At 39.1% G+C, this 22,283-nt stretch overlaps 1 protein-coding gene across 1 annotated transcript; it reads right to left on the bottom strand.

Annotated features, from left to right (window-relative positions):
• Nucleotides 1-8,237: 8,237 nt before the first annotated feature.
• Nucleotides 8,238-21,910, bottom strand: LOC135203536 (H/ACA ribonucleoprotein complex subunit 1-like). The gene is made up of 6 exons (XM_064233266.1): nucleotides 21,759-21,910; nucleotides 21,208-21,260; nucleotides 20,646-20,763; nucleotides 12,495-12,592; nucleotides 10,232-10,316; nucleotides 8,238-8,374 (listed from the first exon to the last, which is right to left on the bottom strand). Exons 4-6 carry the CDS (start codon nucleotides 12,549-12,551, stop codon nucleotides 8,262-8,264), a joined length of 255 nt encoding a protein of 84 aa, XP_064089336.1. The 5' UTR covers nucleotides 12,552-12,592; nucleotides 20,646-20,763; nucleotides 21,208-21,260; nucleotides 21,759-21,910; the 3' UTR covers nucleotides 8,238-8,261.
• Nucleotides 21,911-22,283: the final 373 nt, after the last annotated feature.

Here is a 22,283-nt window from a genome sequence, read left to right as displayed (position 1 = left end):
CATATGAAATTGTTGGAGGGACAGTGCAGGCTAATTTGGCAGCAGAGTCTGCATATTCATTTCCTTTTATTCCCACGTGTGCTGGATCCAACATATTTCTATTGATATTCCTGATTGGAAGAGTTGATGATTTTTATTTGAATTTCCTGTACTATTTGGTTTCCTGGTTTATAACTGTCTTTTATTGCATCTATAGCGCTACGTGAGTCACTGAAAATAACAGAGACACTTGCTTTTGCCTCAGATATCATATCTAGAGCCATCTGTATGGCTGTGACTTCAGCAGTAAATACTGATGATATTGAAGGTAGGCTTTTTTTAATTAACATATTTTTCGAATATGCAGATGCTCCTACTCCAACATTATTTTTTGGAGCCGTCTGTATATACCATAAATTTGTCGCCTTTTCTAATGTGCTCCAAAGCATGTTGGCGGTACATTTCCGTACTTGTCATTTGCTTTTTGAGTAGGTAAGACAGGGAGGTACATATCTTTACTCGATTTAAAATCCATGGTGGTGGCAATTCCATTGGTGGGTGAAAAATTGGATCCATATTATGTATGTTCATTATGTATCTAGCTCTTTTTGGGAAAGAGCTAGTACTATTAATTGCTGTTACTTGATTACAGTTTTGGAAGCAGTAAGCTGCAGGAGACGATCCCGCTTGCATTGAAGACCTCTTTGTATTGTTATTAAATTACGGTGATGTTTTAGGGCAAAACACCTGCCTCCACCAAAAGTGAGTTTGTTGGGGACGATCGAATGCTCCTGTGCACAATCGCACGCCTTCATGGTGCACTGCATCGGGAGATTTTAATGCAGATTCTGAGGCGGATGACTATATTGGACAGCAGTAATCTATTATGGATAAGACTGTTGCCTTATATATCATTAATAAAATGTCTCGCTTTGCTCCCCAATTAGTGTGTGATAACTTTTTTAATATGGCAAGGGCTTTGATGCCCTTGGCTTTAATGTATTTGATGTGCTCTTTCCAATTTAAATGTTGATCAAATATTACTCCTAGATACTTGATTTTTGTACAAAATTGTATTTCAGTGCCATAAAGATGCAGTTTGATTGTTTGGTTCTTCATCCACCTTTTGTCTTTGTAGCAGAAGGTGATTGCTTTTATTTTATCAGTTGAAAATTTAAATCCAACTGAATTTGCCCAACTACATATATTTAAAATGGCAGTACTGAGAACTCTCTGAGCATGTCTCAAATTACTACTCGTATAGTAAATGACAAAGTCATCAACATATAAACTGTTTTTTACACCACTTGGTAAATTTATAGTAATGTCATTGATTGCTAAAGCAAACAATGTACAGCTCAAGACACTACCTTCAGGGATTCCTTCTTCCAGTTTATAGGTTACTGAGTAGGAATTTTCTACTCTTACTTGAAAAGTTCTGTTTGTTAAGAAGTTCTTAATAAATATTGGTAAGTGGCCTCTTAGTCCCTTGGAGTGGAGTTTTTGCATGATGTTATGTTTCCACGTTGTATCGTATGCTTTTTCTATATCAAAAAATATTGCTACTGTGAATTTCTTTTGTTCAAAGCCTTTTTTGATATGATCTTCTAAATGTGTTAAGGGATCTAGGGTTGATCTGCCAGCTATTGAACCAGATTGTGTTGGTGTTAAAATGGATTCTTTGGTTATTACATACGTTAATCGTGCATTAACCATTTTTTCTAAGATTTTGCATAGGCAACTTGTTAGAGATATCGGTCTATAATTGGATGGATTACTTGCATCCTTTCCTGATTTGTTTATTGGAATAATTATGGCATGTTTCCATTTATCAGGAAAGACACGTTTTAGCCAGATACTATTGTAAAATTTTAATAAATATGATTTGGCTATGGGAGCTAATTTTTCTATCATTTCAAATGATATTTTATCATATCCTGGTGCAGAGGGATGGCAAGAGTTGATGGCATTATCTAGTTCATCCATGTTAAAAATATAGTTATATTCCAGGTCTTCAAGAGTTTCAAAATTGAGTATTATATTTTCTTTTTGTTTTCTGATATTTTGAAAATGTGTATCTAGGCTGGAGTAAGCACTGATGTTTTCAAAATGTTTCCCAATTATGTTTGATATTTCATAAGTATCATGGTATATTTTTCTTGGAGGTCTTATATGTTTTCCATTGATTTTCCTTATCTTTTGCCAGATATCACTTGTGGATGTGTTTGAGACATATTCCTTCCATGATGCGATTTTTTCAGCTATTACCGTTTTTCTAAATTTGGCTGTATATTTGTTATATAGTGGTTTAATGTGGTTAATTGTTATGTTTGTTATAACTATTTTGTTTGATATGTTTATACTATAGGGAGGGCATTTTGTTGAGTGATTTAAGGCGAGTTTTGAGTCTGTTTAGATTGCGACTCAATATGTTTTATTTTACTTAATGTTGTTAATGTTGGATTCCACCATGGGACAGGGGATTTTGTGGAATGTGATTTGGTTTTTGGAATACTTTTATCTGCAGCATTTATTATGAAGTTTGAGAAGGATTCACATGTAGTATTGTGATCTTCATTATGTGGGAATGGTGGTATGTTTCGTGTGTATAGGAAATATTTATCCCAGTTAGCTTTTTGGATATTATATCTTGTAGGTGGCAATATTTTGACATTACTTAAGTAGTTCAGAATGATTGGGAAATGGTCACTTGTGTATGAATCGTCTAGGACGTTCCATTCAAATTTCTCTGCTACATCATTTGAACATAATGAAATGTCAATTGAAGAAAAGGTTAGGTGTGTATTTGAAAAATATGTTGGAACTTCACTTTCATTGAAACAATACAGGTTGTGTTTCATTATAGTATTTTCTATGTTGATTCCAGATGTGTCAGTGGGGCGGTATTAATATCCCATAACTGGATTATGTGCATTAAAATCTCCTACTATAAGTCGTTGGTTTCCTGTATACTTTTGCTAATAAGTTCAGAAAAATCACTGAAACTTGCATTGAAATTTGGTTGGTTATATAAATTACAAATAGTCATTTTACTTTTATCAGGCATATACAGTTTAATTGATGTTATTTGATATGGCATAGATGGTATGTCAACAGGTTCATATGTAATGCTATTATGAACGTATATGGCTGTGCCTAATTTTCCACCGTCAGTTGGTGAATAACAGGCAATTTTATAGTGTTGGATATTTGTAGGGTTACTTCCTATATGTTGTAGACATATGCACATTGGGTTTGTGGTCTCGTATGATTCTTTGTAATTCACCCAGACGTAGTCGGGTTTAAGAGACCATTTATATTCCATTGAATGATTTTATATTCCATTATTGGAAGGAATTGGTGTTAAATTCTGTAAATTGATTGCTGATTTTACTTTATCTCGTAGTTTATATGCATTTGAATTTATTTGTGGTTTTTTAATCGTTGTATTTGTATGTTGGTTATTAGATTCTGCAGTTGTTTGTTTTTCATAGTTGAATATTAATAAGTCTAATTTTTTGATTTTTATAATTTCCACTTTTTGTATTTTAATGGATTCCAGAACTAAGTTCGTTTCTCGATGTTGGTGTATTAAAGGGCACCTCCTTAATTTGGTAAAATTTGTTCAATACAATTTCTGTTACTGGTGTCCTGGTCTGTCTTGGTAGTTAGTTGGTTATATGTAATTAGCAAAGCATTCATTACAACCACAAGATGAAGCATGTTTGGTAATGTTAATTATTGGTTCAGAAGTTTTTGGTCTAGCTTTGGAAATTTCTGGTTTTGTAATTCTATTGTTCCTTTTCTGTAGTGATAAGGACTGTTGGTTTGAGGGGTTATTTGTTTTGTTGTTGTTAATGGGATATTTGGGTCTTGTGGATGGTTGGGGGGTGATAGTTATATTTTGGTTTGGTTTAATGGTATGATTTTCATTAGTATTATTTGATGGAAATTGTAAAGAGTGATCTTTACTGTCCAGATGTTGGCTGTTTGATTGAGATTGAGGGTAATTGTGTATTTCCACTTGTGATGAGGTTAGTTTAATATCTTTTTTAAAATGTTCTCCTGGTGTAGTTGGACTCTCTCTGGATTAATTGTAATTTTCAATATTTACTTTTTTTCCCTTAGGTGGGGTTCTTTCTAGAATTCTTTTCTTTTTGCCAGTTCGATTATCATCATTATTTAATTCTTCTTCTATTGGAAGTTCTTTTCCATGGATAACTGAATCATCTATGTTTGTGGTGGTATTGGTTGTTGTAATATCACTTTTATTTTGGATTTCAGTATTATTGGTATGAAATCCAGTTTCCATGTTTATACTATCTTGTTTGTCATTGTGCTGTTTGATGTCTTGATTTTTAGTCACATTTGAAAAGGTGGGGGTTTTGGATGGATTGTTAACGCCTCTTACTTTTAGCTCAAGTCTGGCTTCCATGACTGACATTCCTGTCCTATTTATTAACAACTGAAGTTCTGTTATATATTGGTAAAATGAACACTCCTTAGATTTTGCGTGATGGGCTAGTCCACAATTAATACATTTTGATTGATTACAGTTCCAATTAGTGGTATGGTCATCTGATGCACAGACTGCACATAAAGCCTTATTACGGCATCTATTGTGTGTGTGTCCATACCTAGAGCACTGTACATTGCAGTGGTTTAGGAACAAAAGGACGAACTTCTCTATTTTGTCCAAGAATTTTTATTTTAAATGGTAGGTCTTGGCCTGTAAATTTTATTTTGGCAATGTTGATATTTTTACTTTTATCTTTCCTACTTGAAATAGAGTATATTTCTAAATCGTGGATATTGTTATATCTCAATTTTAGGGAGTCTAGCAATAGTTGTTTTGAAGGAAGCTCCTGCTCGATATTGGGTAGGATAACTGTACCCTGTACATAATTCAGTTTCGTGGCTTGTAATTATTACCTTTATATTATTTATTTCTGTTATACTTAAAAAGGCAGTGGACTGCTTTTTATTGGTTACTTGGATAAGCCATTCATTGTCCTTGATGTGTCTGCATTCCATGTCTTGTTTTGGATATATGTTAAGTAATTTGTTTTCTAGCATCGCTGCTGAGATTTTGTTGTCAGCTTTGAGGACTAGAAATCTTGACCAATTATCTGGTCCAAAGAGGTCATCAAAATGTACCAATGTGGGATTAAGTCGGTAATTTTTGTTTCTTTTTGGTCCTTGTTTTATGTATGTTGCTTGTCTATTATGATTTTTATATTTTTCTGTATTGCTGGGAGGATTATTTGTCTCTAATTCAGAATTATTGTTCATCATATATGGTTCCATTGTTACGATATTGGAGTTTACCATTTTATTTTTGTTTGTTTCTTTTTTATTTATGCACTCTATTTGGTTTTCTGGCTCTGCTGCTTTACTTGGAACAGGGTGTTCCTTTGTATCTTTTATAGTACTTTCACTACTTGTGGCAGTACCTAGGAAATTCGGGAGTGACGTGCCAATGGTCATCAACTGTGCCGTAGTTTTTGTTTCCATCATGGGGCCCAGGGGTAACTCAAATCATTTATTTCACAGTTCATAAATTTTTGTTAAAAAAAAAAAAAAAAAAAAAAAAACAAAAAAAAAAAAAATTAAAAAAAAAAAAAAAAAAAAAACATCTTGAAAAGATATCATTGGCCCTTCGCGAAGTTAAATCTTCTGCCAAAGCCACAAGTAAGAAAGGACTCCCAAATGTCCGCATCCCTACCCTACCCCAAAAAGGGGATGGCATAACATGATTAGTATGGCCCAAGTGTAAGCAGAACCCGCTTACTAGGACTGAGAGTATTATGTTAATACAATTATCCCCATCCTAATCACATTATGGGCAAACTGGATAGAATGCCGAGAGTTCTATTCCTAGAACCAGGCCCCCCCTGGAATCCGTGGTCCAGCTCCACAGAATAGTTCCGCCTGAAAAACAGGTCCGAACATTGTCGGGTCGATGATGGATCTACCACAGTTCCCACTATTTAGCTTCGGATTTAACTCCACGTTAAGCCATGATATGTTTTCTCATATATTTGCTTTCAAAAATTTTGGCAAAAAATGGAAAAGTCCACATAAGTTTACTCGAAAATATATAATGTCATATGGGACTCTTGGGTTCGAACCTGGGAAGAGATTCCTGAGGTTCGAGAGCCCCCTCACCACGTCAAGGTGGTCCCAAAATGAGGGGGAATTAAAAGTATAACTGCATACACTTGTGTGTATTAGGTGAAAGGTAAAATTAAATATTAATACGTCAAATTTTATAGTATATATCAATCTCTTTTAAGAACTTTACAAGATTATTGACATCATCATCATCTAAAATATAAGAAATTTGTTTCCCTGAAAGACCGAATTTCCTGCGGACAGCACCATACACTGGGCAACAAACCAGAATATGCTCCTGTCAACAGGCAGCTACAGCGAGCACAAACTGGAGCCTCACTTCCTTCAAGTATAAAGCTGTGTGTCAATCGGGAATGGCCAATACGAAGTCTCGTTAAAACAATCTCGGTCCTCCTGTCTCTATGAAACGAAGACTGCCAAAAATTCGAATTAGGTCTGATTGCCTTCAGCTTCTTATTTCTGGCAAGGTGGTTTGAGGACCATCGCTCCTGCCATTTGTGGCGGATATAGCTTCGAATAGGAGACTTCATATCAATGTATGGAACTTCATGGATATCCAGATATTTTTTTATTGCATACTCTTTTTGCTGCTCTATCAGCTTTTTCATTACCTTTGATCCCTACATGGGTAGGAACCCAGCAGAACGAAACAGCTGTATTTGCAAGAAATCCGAAACTGCCACTCTTGAGCTTGGAGAATCAAAGGATCTGATGTATTGCAAATATTAACTCTCCAAACCACTTTTAGAATCTGAATATATAACAATTTTCTTCTTCTCGGTACGATGAACAATAGCAAATGCTCTATTAATGGCAGAAAGTTCTGCTGTATATACTGTAGCCGAATTTGGTAGTTTTGCAGCCTCACAAGTGTCTTCTGTAATTAGGCTAGCCCAACTCCCTCTCTTGACTTGGAACCGTCTGCATAAATCTTATTCGCACCATCATGAGTTACATCACGTTCTAAGAATAAACTCTGCCATTTTATTTGAAAGGTTCTTCTTGACCATAGTTTTGTTACAAACTTTTGCTTTAGGGATAAGCCATGGGGGGAATCTGGAGGCAACTAACTGAGAAACATTCTGATTTTTTTAGTGTATTATTATTCACTTCGTGATGTAGCCTTATCTGGAAGGGGACAGATGACATTAGTTTAAATTTCCTGTTGCCAAGTTGGCGAATGACCTTATTGGAAGGATTTTCGGAACTGCTTTTTATGCGCATTATGTAGCGCAGACCCAGTTCCTCCCGTCGTAAGTCAAGTGGCACTTGATGGGTATCTACAGACTCGACAGATATTCGGAATGCACCAGAGCAAATTCGTAATCCCATGTTATGGACAATATTGAGGTCGTTAAGTTTGCTTTTACATGCTGAAGAATAAATCCGATATCAATAATCTACCTTTGATCTACAAAGTGCATCATAGTCTTAATGAACATTTCTTGTCAAGTTCCCCACTCATATCCAGAGACTACTTTCAAAAGATTAAAAGATGCTTTAAGGTTATCAATATGTTTGGTCCAGGTGAGTTTTGAGTCAAAAGTCATTCCCAAAATTTGACATCGGCAGCACATGGTAAAATAGATCCCTCGAGTTTTAAATTAGGTATAACCTCTTTACGCCTGCTCCTTGAAAAGCGGATAGCAACACTATTAATGGCTGAAAATTTAAAACCATTTAGGCTGGCCCATTTGGAGACAGAATCAATAGCTTTCTGTAGATATCAGCATGCAGATATAGCATCGTAGGCAGTGCAATTTTAAGGGATGGGAGGCCTTGCAATGAAAATCTTTTCTGACCTACCTGTTGCAACGTGTATGCGCCTGCCACTGGCTGGCGGTGCCTGACTGAGCAGGTCAGTAACTCTGGCTGGGGAAAGATGTAAGTCCAGGTCCACTTAGAAGTGAATATGCATTAGATAACATCTCCAAAAGGACAGGTACAAGAGGGATATAAAAACACAATTCACAATATCATGATTTTCCTTAAAAATTAAATATTTACATCTAGATTATCTCCTGAATCCACCGCCACCTCCTCTTCCTCTTCCTCCCCCGCCACCTCTTCCGAAGCCTCCCCCCCACCGCTCTTCCGAAGCCTCCCCCGCCGCCTCCCCCCTCCCCCCCCCTCTTCCACCACCACCTCTACCAATCCTCCTCCTCCTCCTCCTCTTCCTCCCCCACACCTCTTCCAAATCCTCCTCCTCCTCCCCTACCACCACCACCACGACCGCCACCTCTGCCGCCTCCACGACCACCTGAAAAACAAAAATTCTTCACTTACTCTTGTATCAATGCAGTAGCATAGAAGAAATTGGTTTGTATGAATGAATGTTTGATTTTTTTTCATATTTTGTTATTAGGTTAATTAAGTTAGGCAATTTTTAAACTAGTTTTTAGGATTCAGTTTTTTATTTATTATATTTGTGTTGTTCTTCTGGGTGAGGGATTGTTGATTAATATTGGTCTTTTCTTTTTTTCTCATTGCAGTAGAACTAGTATTGAATGGGAATGAGTGAGAGCTGAGGCTCCCCCTCACCTAAGCTTTTCACAGTGGAAGCTGAGAGTTTTACCAGTTGGTTGTGGTTCCTCAGCAGCACTGAGAGAGATCAACGATTCCAGGCTTGAACATTACATGCAGTTGAATACTACTCAAGTATGTACAGTATTTTGCCTTTTTGGAGTCATATTTCTTACGTCGGATTGGCGTCGTAACCCTAGAAAATGTGTTGTAAGCCTGGAAATATAATTTACTGGGGTGTTTTTGTAGGGCTTGGAATGGATTAGGCAGTTTACATGTAAAATGCAGTTCAAGATACGAAAAGCTCATGATACGAAGGCTGCCTCGGAACGGATTAATTTCGTATGTTGAGGTACCACTGTACTACATTACTGTAGTACTGTGTTGCAAAAATTACATTACATACTGTACTTTTTTCTTTTTGCTCACAACACCCCTAGGATGGATGGATGTATGATACTTTGGGCAAAAGCCCAGGTTCTGGGGCCAAGAAGGCCATTCGGTCACCTAACAATACTAGGATGGGAGGCTGCTGCAAAATACAGTACATCCTCAACTTACGACAACTCAATCTCAAGGGGTTATTAATGGTCTTTTCATCAAGTTATGGCACCATCACATTATGGTGGAAGGAGAGACCTCAGAAAAGTAGATTATTATTAAAAAAGTAGTTTTAACCAGACCACTGAACTAATTTGTTTAGCATTAACAAAACTGGCTTACAAAAAGACTAACCATATCTACAGTATTACTGGACTGTCGAGTAGTAGGTATTGGGAGAAGTTAGCAAGAAAATAAAAGAGCAGTTATAGCCTGGATTGCTGGACTATTAGTAACAATACGTAAACAGGAAAAAGTTTTGAGGGATATATAAAGATGGCAATGTTCAAAGCAACAGACACATAGACAATGACGAAGAAACTAGAAAACTAGATGCTGTGTTCCCAACTGGAAAATAAACAGCTCAAGACACTCATGGTTCAGGCTTATGATGATAAGGGATGGGAAGCAGTCAGAAAAGTTTTAGATAGGGCAGCAGTATGACAATGACTAATAAGAAAGCCCATAAAATCATGGAAAAAAGGGTAGAGATATAGACTTAGACAACACAGAACTGTAAGGCGACCTTATTTCCCATCTAAACAAATGAAAATGATACAAAAACATCACTTAGGAGCGCCTTGAAAGTTCACAATCATGATATGTATTCAGGAAAAATACATGATAATTTACTTAATTATATTAATATATGAATAATGGCAATGGAATTATTTTGTAAGAGCCAGATATATGCATCTGGTTAAATGTGTTTAATTCCAAGAATGGATAATTATTCATGAAACTGAACACCTAGGTGGGAAGAGACCAAAAGGAATAATGGACAAACAGGCAGAAAGTACAGCAGCTGATCCCAAAAGAATGTTCCGTGGCACAGACAAACAGTCTGCTACCTAATGATGCAAAGCTGGCAGTAACCATCACCCATGTATATCCATATGTTCTCTCAAACCTCTCTTGTTTAACAAAGAAAAATTTTACTTGGACATCAGCATCTATGGTTATAACTGTAAAGCAAAAAAATTCTGAAACTTACCACGACCTCTACCACCTCCTCGGCCTTTATCACCACCAGGAAGAAAAATTCGTAGTGGCAAGAGTTTTGCAGGGTCAATGAACAACTGGAAAAAAAATGCCTTAATGATGAAAAGCTGCGTCACTTAACTAACAATGCACTTTTAAAAATCCTAATTACAGTGTGCAAGTCAAACTAAAAATAACTGTGTAGGATTCTTTCCATTACAATCAAGTTTGGCTAACAATAGTAAGATTAAATACCTTACCTGAAAACCTATTTTAAGCACACAAAATATTGCAATTAATAAAATTGAAGCAATAAAAGAAATATTATTATTCAGCTCTCATTTTTTCATTTCCTGAAGCCCTTACTAATGATATAAACTCAGCCAATCTGCCCAAACTCGAGACCTGTTGATCAGTAACTAAAGTTTGAGTTATAATAAAAAGATAGTGATTATGTATGACTTTTCCTCATCCAATAGCCAAACTACAGCCTTTAGGTAGCTCAGTGAAGAAGAAGCATAAATACTCTTAAAATAGCACAAAAGGCAGACAGCAGCAGACATCCTGGCAAGAGGCATAAGCATAGATTTATAAAAACTGAAACAAAAGCAATTGGGATTGACAGAAAATAAAAAATAATTTCAAAATAGCATTACAGAATAGGCATTTATTTATTTAAAACAGATGAAATGATATATAGATGGAAGGATTAAGAATACTGAAAACATAAAAGATCTTTTGAAAGGTAATTCAAGTGATATAAAAATGTGAGTAAACCGATACAAGGTGAACTAATGAACGTGTGAACCAACTAAGCTGATTCAAGACTGTGCGGGGAGGATAAATATTTGAAGGGAGCAGCCAAGAAGGGAAAGAAATGCAATATTGGAATTCTGCCAGAGCAGTGTTTACAAAGCCAACCAACAGCCTGATTACTGTACATTTAAGAGTGGCAAAACTGAAACGGATTGACTTTATGAGGTGAAGTAATCTCCAAATAGCACAGACTAATGCAAGCTGATTTCACTGTGATGAAAAGAAAATCAATGAATAACTAAAGGAAAGTTTCAATTAATATTCACAGTATACCTATAAGTGAACATTAAATGCCAGTGTTTTAAGACGATATCCTATGTATTTCACTTGATAAAAAAAAAAAAAAAAACAGAATGACATGAAAGATGAAAATGCCACATTGGTGAGATGCACAAAAAACAGGCAATTAGCAATGTTGACATAATACAGCTGAATGAAAGAATGAATTGTTAGCCATTATCAGGTCTCAACACGTAGTGAGGAAATCTCATTCCTGAGAGGAACAAGTTGGTAAAACAGATTCCATTCTATGGAAAAAAACAAAACTTGATTACATAGCATATTTTGAATAATGAACATAACAAATGTCAATATCCAATGACAACAATTACTATCATACTGAAACTTTAAACTGGTAACCAGGGTTTTCAAATAAAAACAATTACAGGCAGTTCCTGCTTACTGGAGGCATCGGTTAACAGTTTCAATTTTACGACGGTTGCCTAATGACGCAGTTTATTAGTGCCGATAACTGACTAATGGTACTGTTAAGCAGTCTATCAGTCCTTATGGCGTTTTAAATGCCAATTATTGCCATAATTATTGTGATGTTCTGGTTAACGATTTTCGGTTATCAGCGTCTGGCTGGGAACAGAACCCCACCTTTTAACCGTGGGCTGCCTGTATCCCCTTTATTCTCTTGGCAGTTGCAAATTCTCACAACTTTTGGAGTGCATATAAATCTGACTGACTACAAAAATACAAATGAGCAATTAAAAAAGGACTTGCGGTTGCAGTGTAATTTGTTATGGCCAACATAGGAATGGGTCAAGAAGAAAACTGTCCAAGTTCGAACACAAAACACCCACCCGGATACCTAACATAATTTCACTAACATTTTGCAACTACTGTATTTTAGTTTTTTGTAAAGTGCTAGTAGCATGACAAAAGCCTCTCCTGTTATTTCATCAATACAGGCAGTCCTCAGTTATTGGGAATCTGGTCTTATGGCACTGTCTAGCAACAACAATAACCGAATTTTTGGCGCCAAGCCTCGGTTATAGGTGCCGATAACCGGGACTCAGCACTATTATCGCCAATTTCCGTTTATCGTCAGTGTCGGGGGTTTGCGGGGACTGCCAGTAATAACGAAGATTAATGGTACCATGAATAGCAGATACTTTTATTTGATTTCTAACATGAAAACCATTTAGTATAAATTTACACAAAAGTAAACCTACCGTTGTGTTTGCTTTAAATGATTTAGCTTTCATGTTTTCACCCAACTTGACGGACATGAACTTCTGCTGGGGAGATCCAAAAATTTCATCAACTTTCCTACCTGAAAGGAAAACAAATCAGTTAACAATACACTATTCATATATGCTACACATCTGGTATCATACAAAACTACAAGTCGGTAGCTTCAAAAATGAAGCTTACACCATAAAACAAATTTTTTCATACATACCATTAAGTCAATTATTGTAGCCTTAACGTAGCTCACAGTAATGAACTCCCTCATTTATACTGAAAGGCTCATCTCTTATATATATACGTATTCTATATATAATAAAAAAAAAATAATAAAAAAAAAAACATGCTTCTTTACAAAAAATGAAATTTTCATTATTAAAATGAAGTTTATTGTATACTTACCGAACAATTATAGAGCCGTGATTTCCACGAGCGGCAGGATACTAAATTCAAATTTAGCGCGTCGGCGTCGCCAACACTGGTGGTGATGACGTCATCTCCCTCCACTCGCGGGAGAACCAGGTACAACTGCCCAGGTGAATCCAATTCTTTCTGCCCGTCCGTCCACCTAAGGGGAGGAGGGTGGGTATAATCATAATTGTTCGGTAAGTATACAATAAAACTTCATTTTAATAATGAAAATTTCATTTTTATTGTAGTGTCTTACCGAACAATTATAGAGCTGATTACACATTTATGGGAAGGTGGGATTCAGTGACCACTAGTATTTTTAAATGGTTACATTTATTGCAATACCAGTAAACACTCAAGGTGTCTGTTGTACCTTACCTTGTAAGAGAGCTACAGCAGACTGTTACTGCCTCTGGTCGGTGCTCTTCTTACTATTGTAGAGGAATTGGAATTTGACCAAAGTTAGCCTCTACAGGAGTGGAATCCTTCCGTAGTTCAAGCGAGTCAAGGCTGACTGACGGAGGATAGTAACAACAAAGATTGCCCTTGCCCTGGCTAAGACCAGAAATTCAATCATACAAATCATTTGTCACCAACACCAGATTTAAAAACATATATACCCAAACCATTGTAAAATCTGACCTAACAGACTGGTGAGTATCCCAGGTACTCAGTACCCCAGCTTCCCTTGAACTCGACAACCTATTCAAGGTGAAAAGTTAGCATAGAGGTGACGACCCCTGTGCCGTTTCTCCCAACACCATGCCAGAAACCGCCACCGGACCTAACGTTTTACAATTCTCGAAAACCGTTTCTATCTCTTTGAGATAATGACTCGCAAAAACCGAATTCGATCTCCAGAACGTGCTCTGAAGAATCGAAGCTAAAGATAAATTCTTTCTGAATGCTAAAGAAGTTGCCACTGCTCTAACCTCGTGAGCTTTAACTCTCAGAACGGAAAGATTGTCGTTTCTCGGACTGCGAGTGAGCTTCCCTGATAAGCTCTCTAATAAAGAACGATATAGCATTCTTAGAAAGAGGACGAGAGGATTTTGAACCGAGGTCCAGAGCTTAGAAGATTGTCCTCTGATACCCTTAGTGGCAAACAGATACTGCTTAATAGCCTGACTGGACATAAGAGCCTTTCTTCCTCCTCATGTCCAACCAAAATCAGATAAGTTCCTTACCACAAAACTCCTCGGCCAAGGATTATAAGGATTCTCATTTTTGGCTAGAAAGGTCAAAGATACCGAAAATACAGCATTGCCTTGAGAGAAACCGACTCTTTTGTCTATAGCGTGCAATTCGCTGACACCGCTTAGCAGAAGCTAGTGCAATAAGAAAGAGTGCCTTCTTAGTCAAGTTCCTGAGTGAAGCCGACTTCAAAGGCTCAAACGGTGGCCCCATGAGGAACTTAAGCACCACATCTAAGTTCCAAGCCACTGTATCTTGCGGGAGCTTAGTGGTTTCGAAAGACCTATGAGGTCCAACAGATCTGAATTGGAGGAAATATCCAAACCTCGATGTCGAAAAACCGAAGAGAGCATGGCTCTATATCCTCTGATCGTCGAAGGAGCCAGTTTCTTAGAGTTCCTAAGAAATAGAAGAAATCTGCTATTTCTGTTAAAGAGGTCGCAGAAGTAGAGACTTTAGCACTTCTACACCACTCTCTGAAGATTCTCCACTTCCCTTGATAGAGTTTGTTAGAAGACTCTCTCCTACAACGAGCGATAGCTTCTGCAGCTCTTCTTGAAAATCCTTTCGCTCTGAACAAGATTCCGGACAGTCTGAACCCTGTCAGAGCTAGAGCGGACAAGTTTTTGGTGGAACCTCTTGAAGTGAGGTTTGTTTGAGAAGCCACTTCTCTGGAGGAAGAAGTCTGGGGAAGTCTACTAACAACTGGAGAAGGTCCCGGGAACCACTCTTTCCTGGGCCAAAAGGGAGCGATTAACGTTAGCGTTACATTGCTGTGCGACATGAACTTGTTCAGCACCTCTCTTATTAGACGACGGAGGGAATGCATAAGCTTCCAGACCCGACCAATCCAACAGCATTGCGTCCACCGACCAAGCTAGAGGATCTGGGACTGGAGAACAAAAGAGAGGAAGACGGTTGTTCCTCGATGTCGCGAACAGGTCTATTGACGGTCGTCCCAAAGGCGCCAAAGTTTCTGACAAATCTTGTTGTCCAAAGTCCACTCCAGAGGTAACACTTGCTGTTGACGACTTAACTCGTCCGCCAGGACGTTCATCTTTCCCGGAACAAATCTCGGGACTAGCTGAACCTTCGCTTCGTTTGACCACAGGAGGAGATCCTTGGCTACTTCGTACAGAGAGAAAGACTGAGTCCCCCCCCTGTTTCCGCCCGTACGAGAGAGCCGTGGAGTTGTCGGAATGCACTGCCACTACTCGGCCTTCTACTAAGCTCCGAAACTGTCTGAGCCCTAAGAAAATTGCTAACAGTTCCTTTACATTTATGTGGAACTTCTTCTCCTTCTCCGACCAAGCTCCTGAAATCCGTTGATTTCCCAGTAGGGCTCCCCAACCTTTGTCCGATGCGTCGGAAAAGAACTGTAGGTTCGGGAGGATGGGTCGTAAATCTAACCCTTCTTCCAACCTTGCTCGAGAGAGCCACCACCTTAGGTCCTCTTTTATTTGATCTGTGACAGGAAAGGTAATCGAGTCTGGTGTGTCTTCCTGCACCAAAGAGGCTCTCAGGAAAAACTGCAGAGGTCTCATGTGCAGTCTTCCCAACCTCACAAATTTCTCCACTGACGTCAATTTGCCCAGGAGCCTCATCCACTGATTGGCAGAACTTACCTTTTGTCCAAGAACTCCTGAACTGTCTCCAGACAGCCTTGAACCCTCTTCGGGGACAGAAAAGCCCGAAAAACTTGAGCATTCAGAATCCATCCCCAAATAAATAGGATGCTCTGAGATGGAACCAACTGGGACTTCTGTTTGTTGACCAGAATTCCTAACTTTCTGGCAAGATCCAGAGTTTGTTCCAAGGTCCTTCATGCACCGACTCTCTGATTCCGACCGGAGAAGCCAATCGTCCAGATAGAGGGAGATTCTTACTCCAATATGTGTAGCCAGCTTCCTATCGGGGATAGAACCCTGGTGAAAAACTTGAGGAGCGGTCGCTAGTCCGAAGCAAAGCGCCCGAACTGAAACACCTTGCCTTCGAACATGAACCTCAGGTACTTCCGAGATTCGCGATGTATCGGAATGTGAAAATAAGCGTCTTGCATGTCCAGAGAGACCATCCAATCCCCCTGTCTGATGGACTCCAGAATCGACCGAGTGGTCTCCATATGAAATTTTGTTTTCTGGACATGCAAGTTCAGGGCGCTCACATCCAAAACGGCCTCCAGCCCCCTGATGACTTGGGAACTACAAAAAGGCGATTGTAAAAGCCTGGAGGAAAATCCCCTTCTATCTGTTTCTATCGCTTCTTTGAGAACAAGCGCTTCCACTTCTGCGGCTAGCGCCAGAATTGTCTGAGCCCTGGAGAGTATGCCTGGAATGGAATTGGCACAGGTGAGAGCGAGGGAGGTGAAACGAGAGGAATACGATAGCCGAAGAACTTGAGTACTTGCACTACCCAGGCTTCTGCTCCTCTGTTTTTTCCCATTCCTCCCAAAACAGAGCCAGCCTGGCTCCCACTGGTGCATGAAGAACCGAGCTTTCAATTTGGAAGGTTTGTTAACCTTGGCCGAGCCTTAGACTGAGGTCGCAAATTCGATTTCGGCCGAAAGAACGCGCTTGGGTTTTCTCCCTCGAAAAGGCGCTTGGGCCAGAGGAGAAACCGAAGGAACAGTCTCCACAGGAGCTTTAGGTCCTCTTAGTAGACTGTGCCAGTAAATCCGAAGTAGATTTCTTATCTAGCGCAGACGAAATTGACAACACTACATCGTCTGGAAAGAGGTTATCTTTCACAAAAGGAGCAACAAGAGAGCAGACTTCTGTTGGGACGTAACCCTTTTAGAAGCAAAGGAGCACCAAAGTTGCCTTTTCTTAAGGGTACCAAAGGAGATGAGCGAAGCTAACTCATCACATCCATGCCTAATGGATTTGTCCGCACAGGACAGAAACACCAATCCAATCTCCGCTAACTCCTGGGAAAGAGAAGGACAGTCTTCGATCTTGGCCGCTAAAGCGCCAATAGTCCAATCAAGGGAAGCTAAAGACTTCCAAAAGTTTAAATTGATTCTTTCCACAACGTGGGTCCAACTCAGGCGCTGTAAAGAAAACTTTCGCTGCGGCGAAAGCAGATCTTCTAGAGGAGTCGATTAAACTGGAGAAGTCTCCCTGGAGGAGGCAGGCATGAAACTCCCAGAGAAGAGCTTCCCCCAGTTACATAAAACCTATACCTCTTACGAAGCAACTTAGAGGGAGGGTAAGCAAAAAGAGCCTTCCCTAAGTCTCTTTTCATAGACATCCATTTCTCCGTCTCTTTCAACGAATGTCTAACCGCTTTAGATAGAACAAGTTTTGGGAGGAGAGGGTCTGAAGTTTTCCTCCTCATCAAAAAAGTCGAAGTTGGGGAGCGCGGAGCTGCTTTCTCAAAATAATTAATCTGGATAAGATACCAGAAGAAATCTAAGGAGACGAATAACACGAGAGGTGATGTGAATCCTCCTCCTCTCACTTCTTCTTCATTCTCCGATACCGCCGAAGAAGTAGACGGAAACTACAACCGGATCTGAAGGTTCGAACCACCCTTGGACTCATTCATCCAGTTGGTTACATCTCTAACTGCTTGCGCAAAGGCGCCAGTAGACGAATCAAAAACAGTTAACGTAGGCTTGGAAGAGCTAAATGTTCAGCAGGAGGCGGAAAAACTACTTGCGCCTCGCTCGGAGCCGCCGAAATTCGAGGCGAAACAGGCGCATCAGGCGGTAACAGACGAAAAAAAGCGCCTAAGAAACACCCTTAGAACTGCTAGCTACAGCGCTAAAACCACAATCTCTACTAGTAGATGGAGCCGAAAAAGGCACAGATTGAGGCGACGAACGAGCCGCTAACGGCCGAGGCGCAACCCTACTCTCAGGCTCCTTATACCGCTTGACTGGAGGAGGCGAAGAATCGGCGCCTGAACGCCTCTTTTAAGGGACGCGAAACGGGCGAATCTCGCCAAGAGCGCCGTGCGACCGGAGACGATTCGCTTGAATCATTTGAAAGGCGTCTGACCGCAAACACCTTTCCAACGCTTAAACCGAGCCCTGTTGAGGCGCAACAGGGCTCAACAAGAGAGGCGCCTGTCTGTGGGCAAATCCCGATCGACTCCCTTGGACTTCCGGTATGTCTTCTCCCCGGTGCGGGGAGCTGGACAGTGACCTTTGTCTAGGAGACGTGTCAGGACAGACAGACGCACCCTCAACTACACTCTTACCTGAGGCCGCTTTCTCCAAAAACGTCTTAACTGAATTACCAAGTTGCAAAACCGTATTCGCTAGTACCGAAAATTTCTGATCTATCCTCGATTCCAGACTGGCAATGGTGTCGGAAGAAACTCACGGGAAGCCGGAGAAGTGGGATTAGTAGGAGGAAGGAGGATGGTGTAGTTAAAGGAGACATAACAATTTGAGGAGAAAACAGAAGGAACTAGATGCATCGCAAGACGAAGCAGAGCTAAGTCTACTTTCCCTAAGCGCTGCTTTTCTAATTCTGTCTTTAGCTAATTTCTCCGAGTATGAACTAAAAAACTTCCATTGAGAATCAGTCCAATCACTACTCGTTACATGTTCGATCTGCTGAACAAAACCTGTCCCCTACACTTAACACATTTAGTGTGAGAATCATACTCTAGCTTGGATAATCTGTTTTACATCCTGAGATGCAAAACCTAACTCCCGACGGACTAGAATCCGACATGGCAACGCCTAAATAAAAACGCAAAATAACAACAACACCAAAAAGAACAAAGATACTTTCCCACCAATTCCGAAGATCAATCCACAAAAAAAAAAAGAAAAATAGCGAAGCCAAAGGTCCCTCCAACCGCACCGACCACCGATGTTCACCGGACGCCGGCGGCAGGAAAAGAATTGGATTCACCTGGGCAGTTGTACCTGGTTCTCCCGCGAGTGGAGGGAGATGACGTCATCACCACCAGTGTTGGCGACGCCGACGCGCTAAATTTGAATTTAGTATCCTGCCGCTCGTGGAAATCACGGCTCTATAATTGTTCGGTAAGACACTACAATAAAACCTGATAACTGGGTAGTTCATGATCCTGACATAATTTCTTTAACTGATTTGTTAAAATTCCAGAATGACTTTATTACAGCATGGCAAAACATACAGTGAAACAATTCCTTTAAATCTGTTTGTAGCATTTGTCACTTTTGCTGCTTTTATGGGTATTTCCGTCTCTCTTTATGCCCACATGGACGAGAGGATCCAACATAATTCAACATTTTTACCATCATATTACATGTAATTATGTAATGTGATAATAGTTTTGGAGCGATTCTGTAGCAGTCGCTAAATAATAATGATTACAAAATTTCTTACAATTCTGCAGCAAAAAAAAAAAAAAAATAAAATAAAATAAAATAAAAGGCATGATCCAACCTCCAGCTTACTCAGGATGCATATGCTGAATCTCTGTTAACTAGTGTGTTGTTTTACCAATGAAAATTAAAATAAATACACTAAATTTTATTAGAAATAATTGTTCTGTAGTGTCTAACATGCACATTATTAATTTTTTTACATTTTAATTCTAATTATATAATTCATAATATCCTATCCTAAAATTTCTCTATCTTTAACTCAATGCAAAACACCTTTTTCAGACCTTTTTAAGCTTTTCCATAGGTCTTTCCTAACCCTCCCCCCCAACAAGCCAACCAAGAACAGCAGCAGCAACAAAGTAGTTTGTAGGCTTGCTCCTCCTCCAAAGGCAAAAATGTTGTTAAAGAGAGCTCACATGCTTTAAGATGTATGTACATGGCAGCAAAATCTAGACATAATGAAGATTTGGTATCATCAGCATAAATATCAGTAAGGCAGTCCCCGGGTTACATCAGTTTCGGATTACGTCGTTCCAGACTTAAGGTGCTGCCTCATGGCGCTGTTTCTTATTCCAATTATAATTATGATGATTCGAGTTAAGGTGATCTTTGGCTTACAGCGCCCTGCTGGGAATAGAAATGAACCCCCGCTGCAACCCGGAGATTGCAGGTATGGACTTTTACATCTCTCAAGTTTAAATAAGATGCATGTTAAATTAGTTTACCATGACCATCCCTTGGAGAGAGTATGGCGAAGGCTGACTGAAATATGCAACTGTCCATTTCTAGAACTCAATCAATAAACACTGAAATATTAATTACACACAAAATATTGTACAAAGGTCAATTCTATATTGTTTATAAATGGAATATGTGGTAAGGACCTCTCTGAACCATAAGAAAATAATACCTTGAGATATATATCTGGATCTACAAGATGATAAACATTCCACCATTGCATTTTCAATTATAACTGCAGCTTTGCAGACTTAATGTACAAAAGAATCACATATTCAACTGAAAAGTTGCAAAATGATGCACGATCAACATTGTGAATACATACAGTTTCATAAAATTTGTTTTCACTACCAAGCCAAGTTTTAGAACAGTAGTCATACTAATTCAGTACAGTACCTCCCCCCCAAAAAAAGACCAAGAGCATTAGATGGAAAACTTTTAACTCACAATATAAACAGAAAACCTACCTGCTCTTTATTTTCAAGGTATACTGGAGCATTGAAATAGGGTACATCCGGATTTGTTACTGTGCATACTAAATCTTCCTGTGCTGTGTGTGTGAAGAAACCAATCTCTGCAACCTGCAAATAGAGATATTACACAATCAAACTAACATCTATGATGTGCATCCTCTGGTAACAAGGATAGTTTCATGTCGCTTCAGCTGTCCACAATGCAATGCCCAATTACACAAAACCCTTTTTCATGAAAAAGGGATCTATCAAGATGGAGCAAATTGAATTGAAAATTAGAATTTATGCCAAAGTCCAAGCACTGGGACCTATGAGGTCATTCAGCGCTGAAACGGGAATTGACAGTAAAAAGGTTTATAGTGTAACAGGAGGGAAACCTTGCAGTTGCACTATGAATCAACTGTTAGGACAAGGGTGGAAAGTAAGATGGAAGAAAGAGAATATGAACGGAGGTACAGTAAAAGGAAGGCAAGGGGTTGCAGCTAGGAGCTGAAGGCACGCTGCAAAGAACCTTGTATTGTCTACAGTAATACAACCACCTTAAATCATTACCTGATCAGGGGGACCTTGATCACCTCCACGACCACCAAAGCCTCCTTTAAAACCTGAAAAAGTGAAAACAATTTTAGTGATATATATATATATATATATAACAAAACTTTTGCAGAGTTCCACTCAGCTTTGATGGTAGTTGGCAATCTACACTTACTGAAAAGTCATGATCATTGTTGCCAAGGGAAAATAACTGTCTTCAATAGTTTGCTTTAATGTAAATCTTTCTTATGCTACAATTCTAACAGCATTTGTAGTTCTTCAAATGCAAATAATTCTGATGGTATTTATTACACCTTTTGGACAATTAAATATATACAGTGGGAAGTACCTCACATTATCTCCAACTACCTGAGAAATCCACCCTAACTTTCAGCTTTGTTTAATAATGAAGTTTAAACATGCTAGTGCAGCTTTCACTTATTTGATGGACAGTTTTTGATTGACTTTTCCTCAATGTGCCTTAAAGACAAGTTTTGAATTTTTCTGTTTTTCAAGTTTATTTCTATTAGCTCAATATATATTAACCTCTGACCCCCTAGTTAACTCACCTCCACCTCCCCGACCTCCACGGCCTCCTCCAAAGCCACCACCTCCTCAAAAACCACCACCACCTCCTCGACCTCCTCCACCCCCTCGGCCTCCATATCCTCCACCACCACCCCGCCCTCCATATCCGCCGCCGCCGCCGCCGCCTGCCGCCTCCTCCTCCTCCTCGACCTCCACCAAATCCACCACTGCGGCCAAAAGTCATCTTAAAAACGAGCACCCTGGAAGACAAACAGTATTAAGAGTTACCGATATTTAATATTCATTATGAAATTATTTTAAAAAATCCACAAATCTTATGCCTCAACATTTACCTACAATCTAAGACCACTTAGATATATATGTATGTATATGTATGTATGTATATATATATATATATATATATATATATAGTATAGTATATAAAATTATCTAAGATAATTATTACTGGCAGCCCCAAGTTGTAAACAGACTCTTACCTCATATATAAGCCATAATTTATTTTCCTGTGTATTTCAATAATCTCTTTTCACAAAAATGTTAAAAGA

The sequence above is a fragment of the Macrobrachium nipponense genome, chromosome 36 (assembly GCF_015104395.2).
Source record: "Macrobrachium nipponense isolate FS-2020 chromosome 36, ASM1510439v2, whole genome shotgun sequence".
NCBI lineage: Eukaryota > Metazoa > Arthropoda > Malacostraca > Decapoda > Palaemonidae > Macrobrachium > Macrobrachium nipponense.
Note: the sequence above shows the minus strand (reverse complement) of the source record. Positions and strands in the feature narration are given on the sequence as shown.

What these genes read in the sequence shown, in the direction of transcription:
- LOC135203536 (XM_064233266.1), bottom strand. Translation starts at nt 12,551, where the DNA reads ATGTCCGTCAAGTTGGGTGAAAACATGAAAGCTAAATCATTTAAAGCA. An exon ending in CATTTAAAGCAAACACAACG is followed by an intron (nt 10,317 to 12,494) that starts GTAGGTTTACTT and finishes TTTTTTTTCCAG; the next exon opens with TTGTTCATTGACCCTGCAAA. An exon ending in AGGAGGTGGTAGAGGTCGTG is followed by an intron (nt 8,375 to 10,231) that starts GTAAGTTTCAGA and finishes TTTGTTTTTCAG; the next exon opens with GTGGTCGTGGAGGCGGCAGA.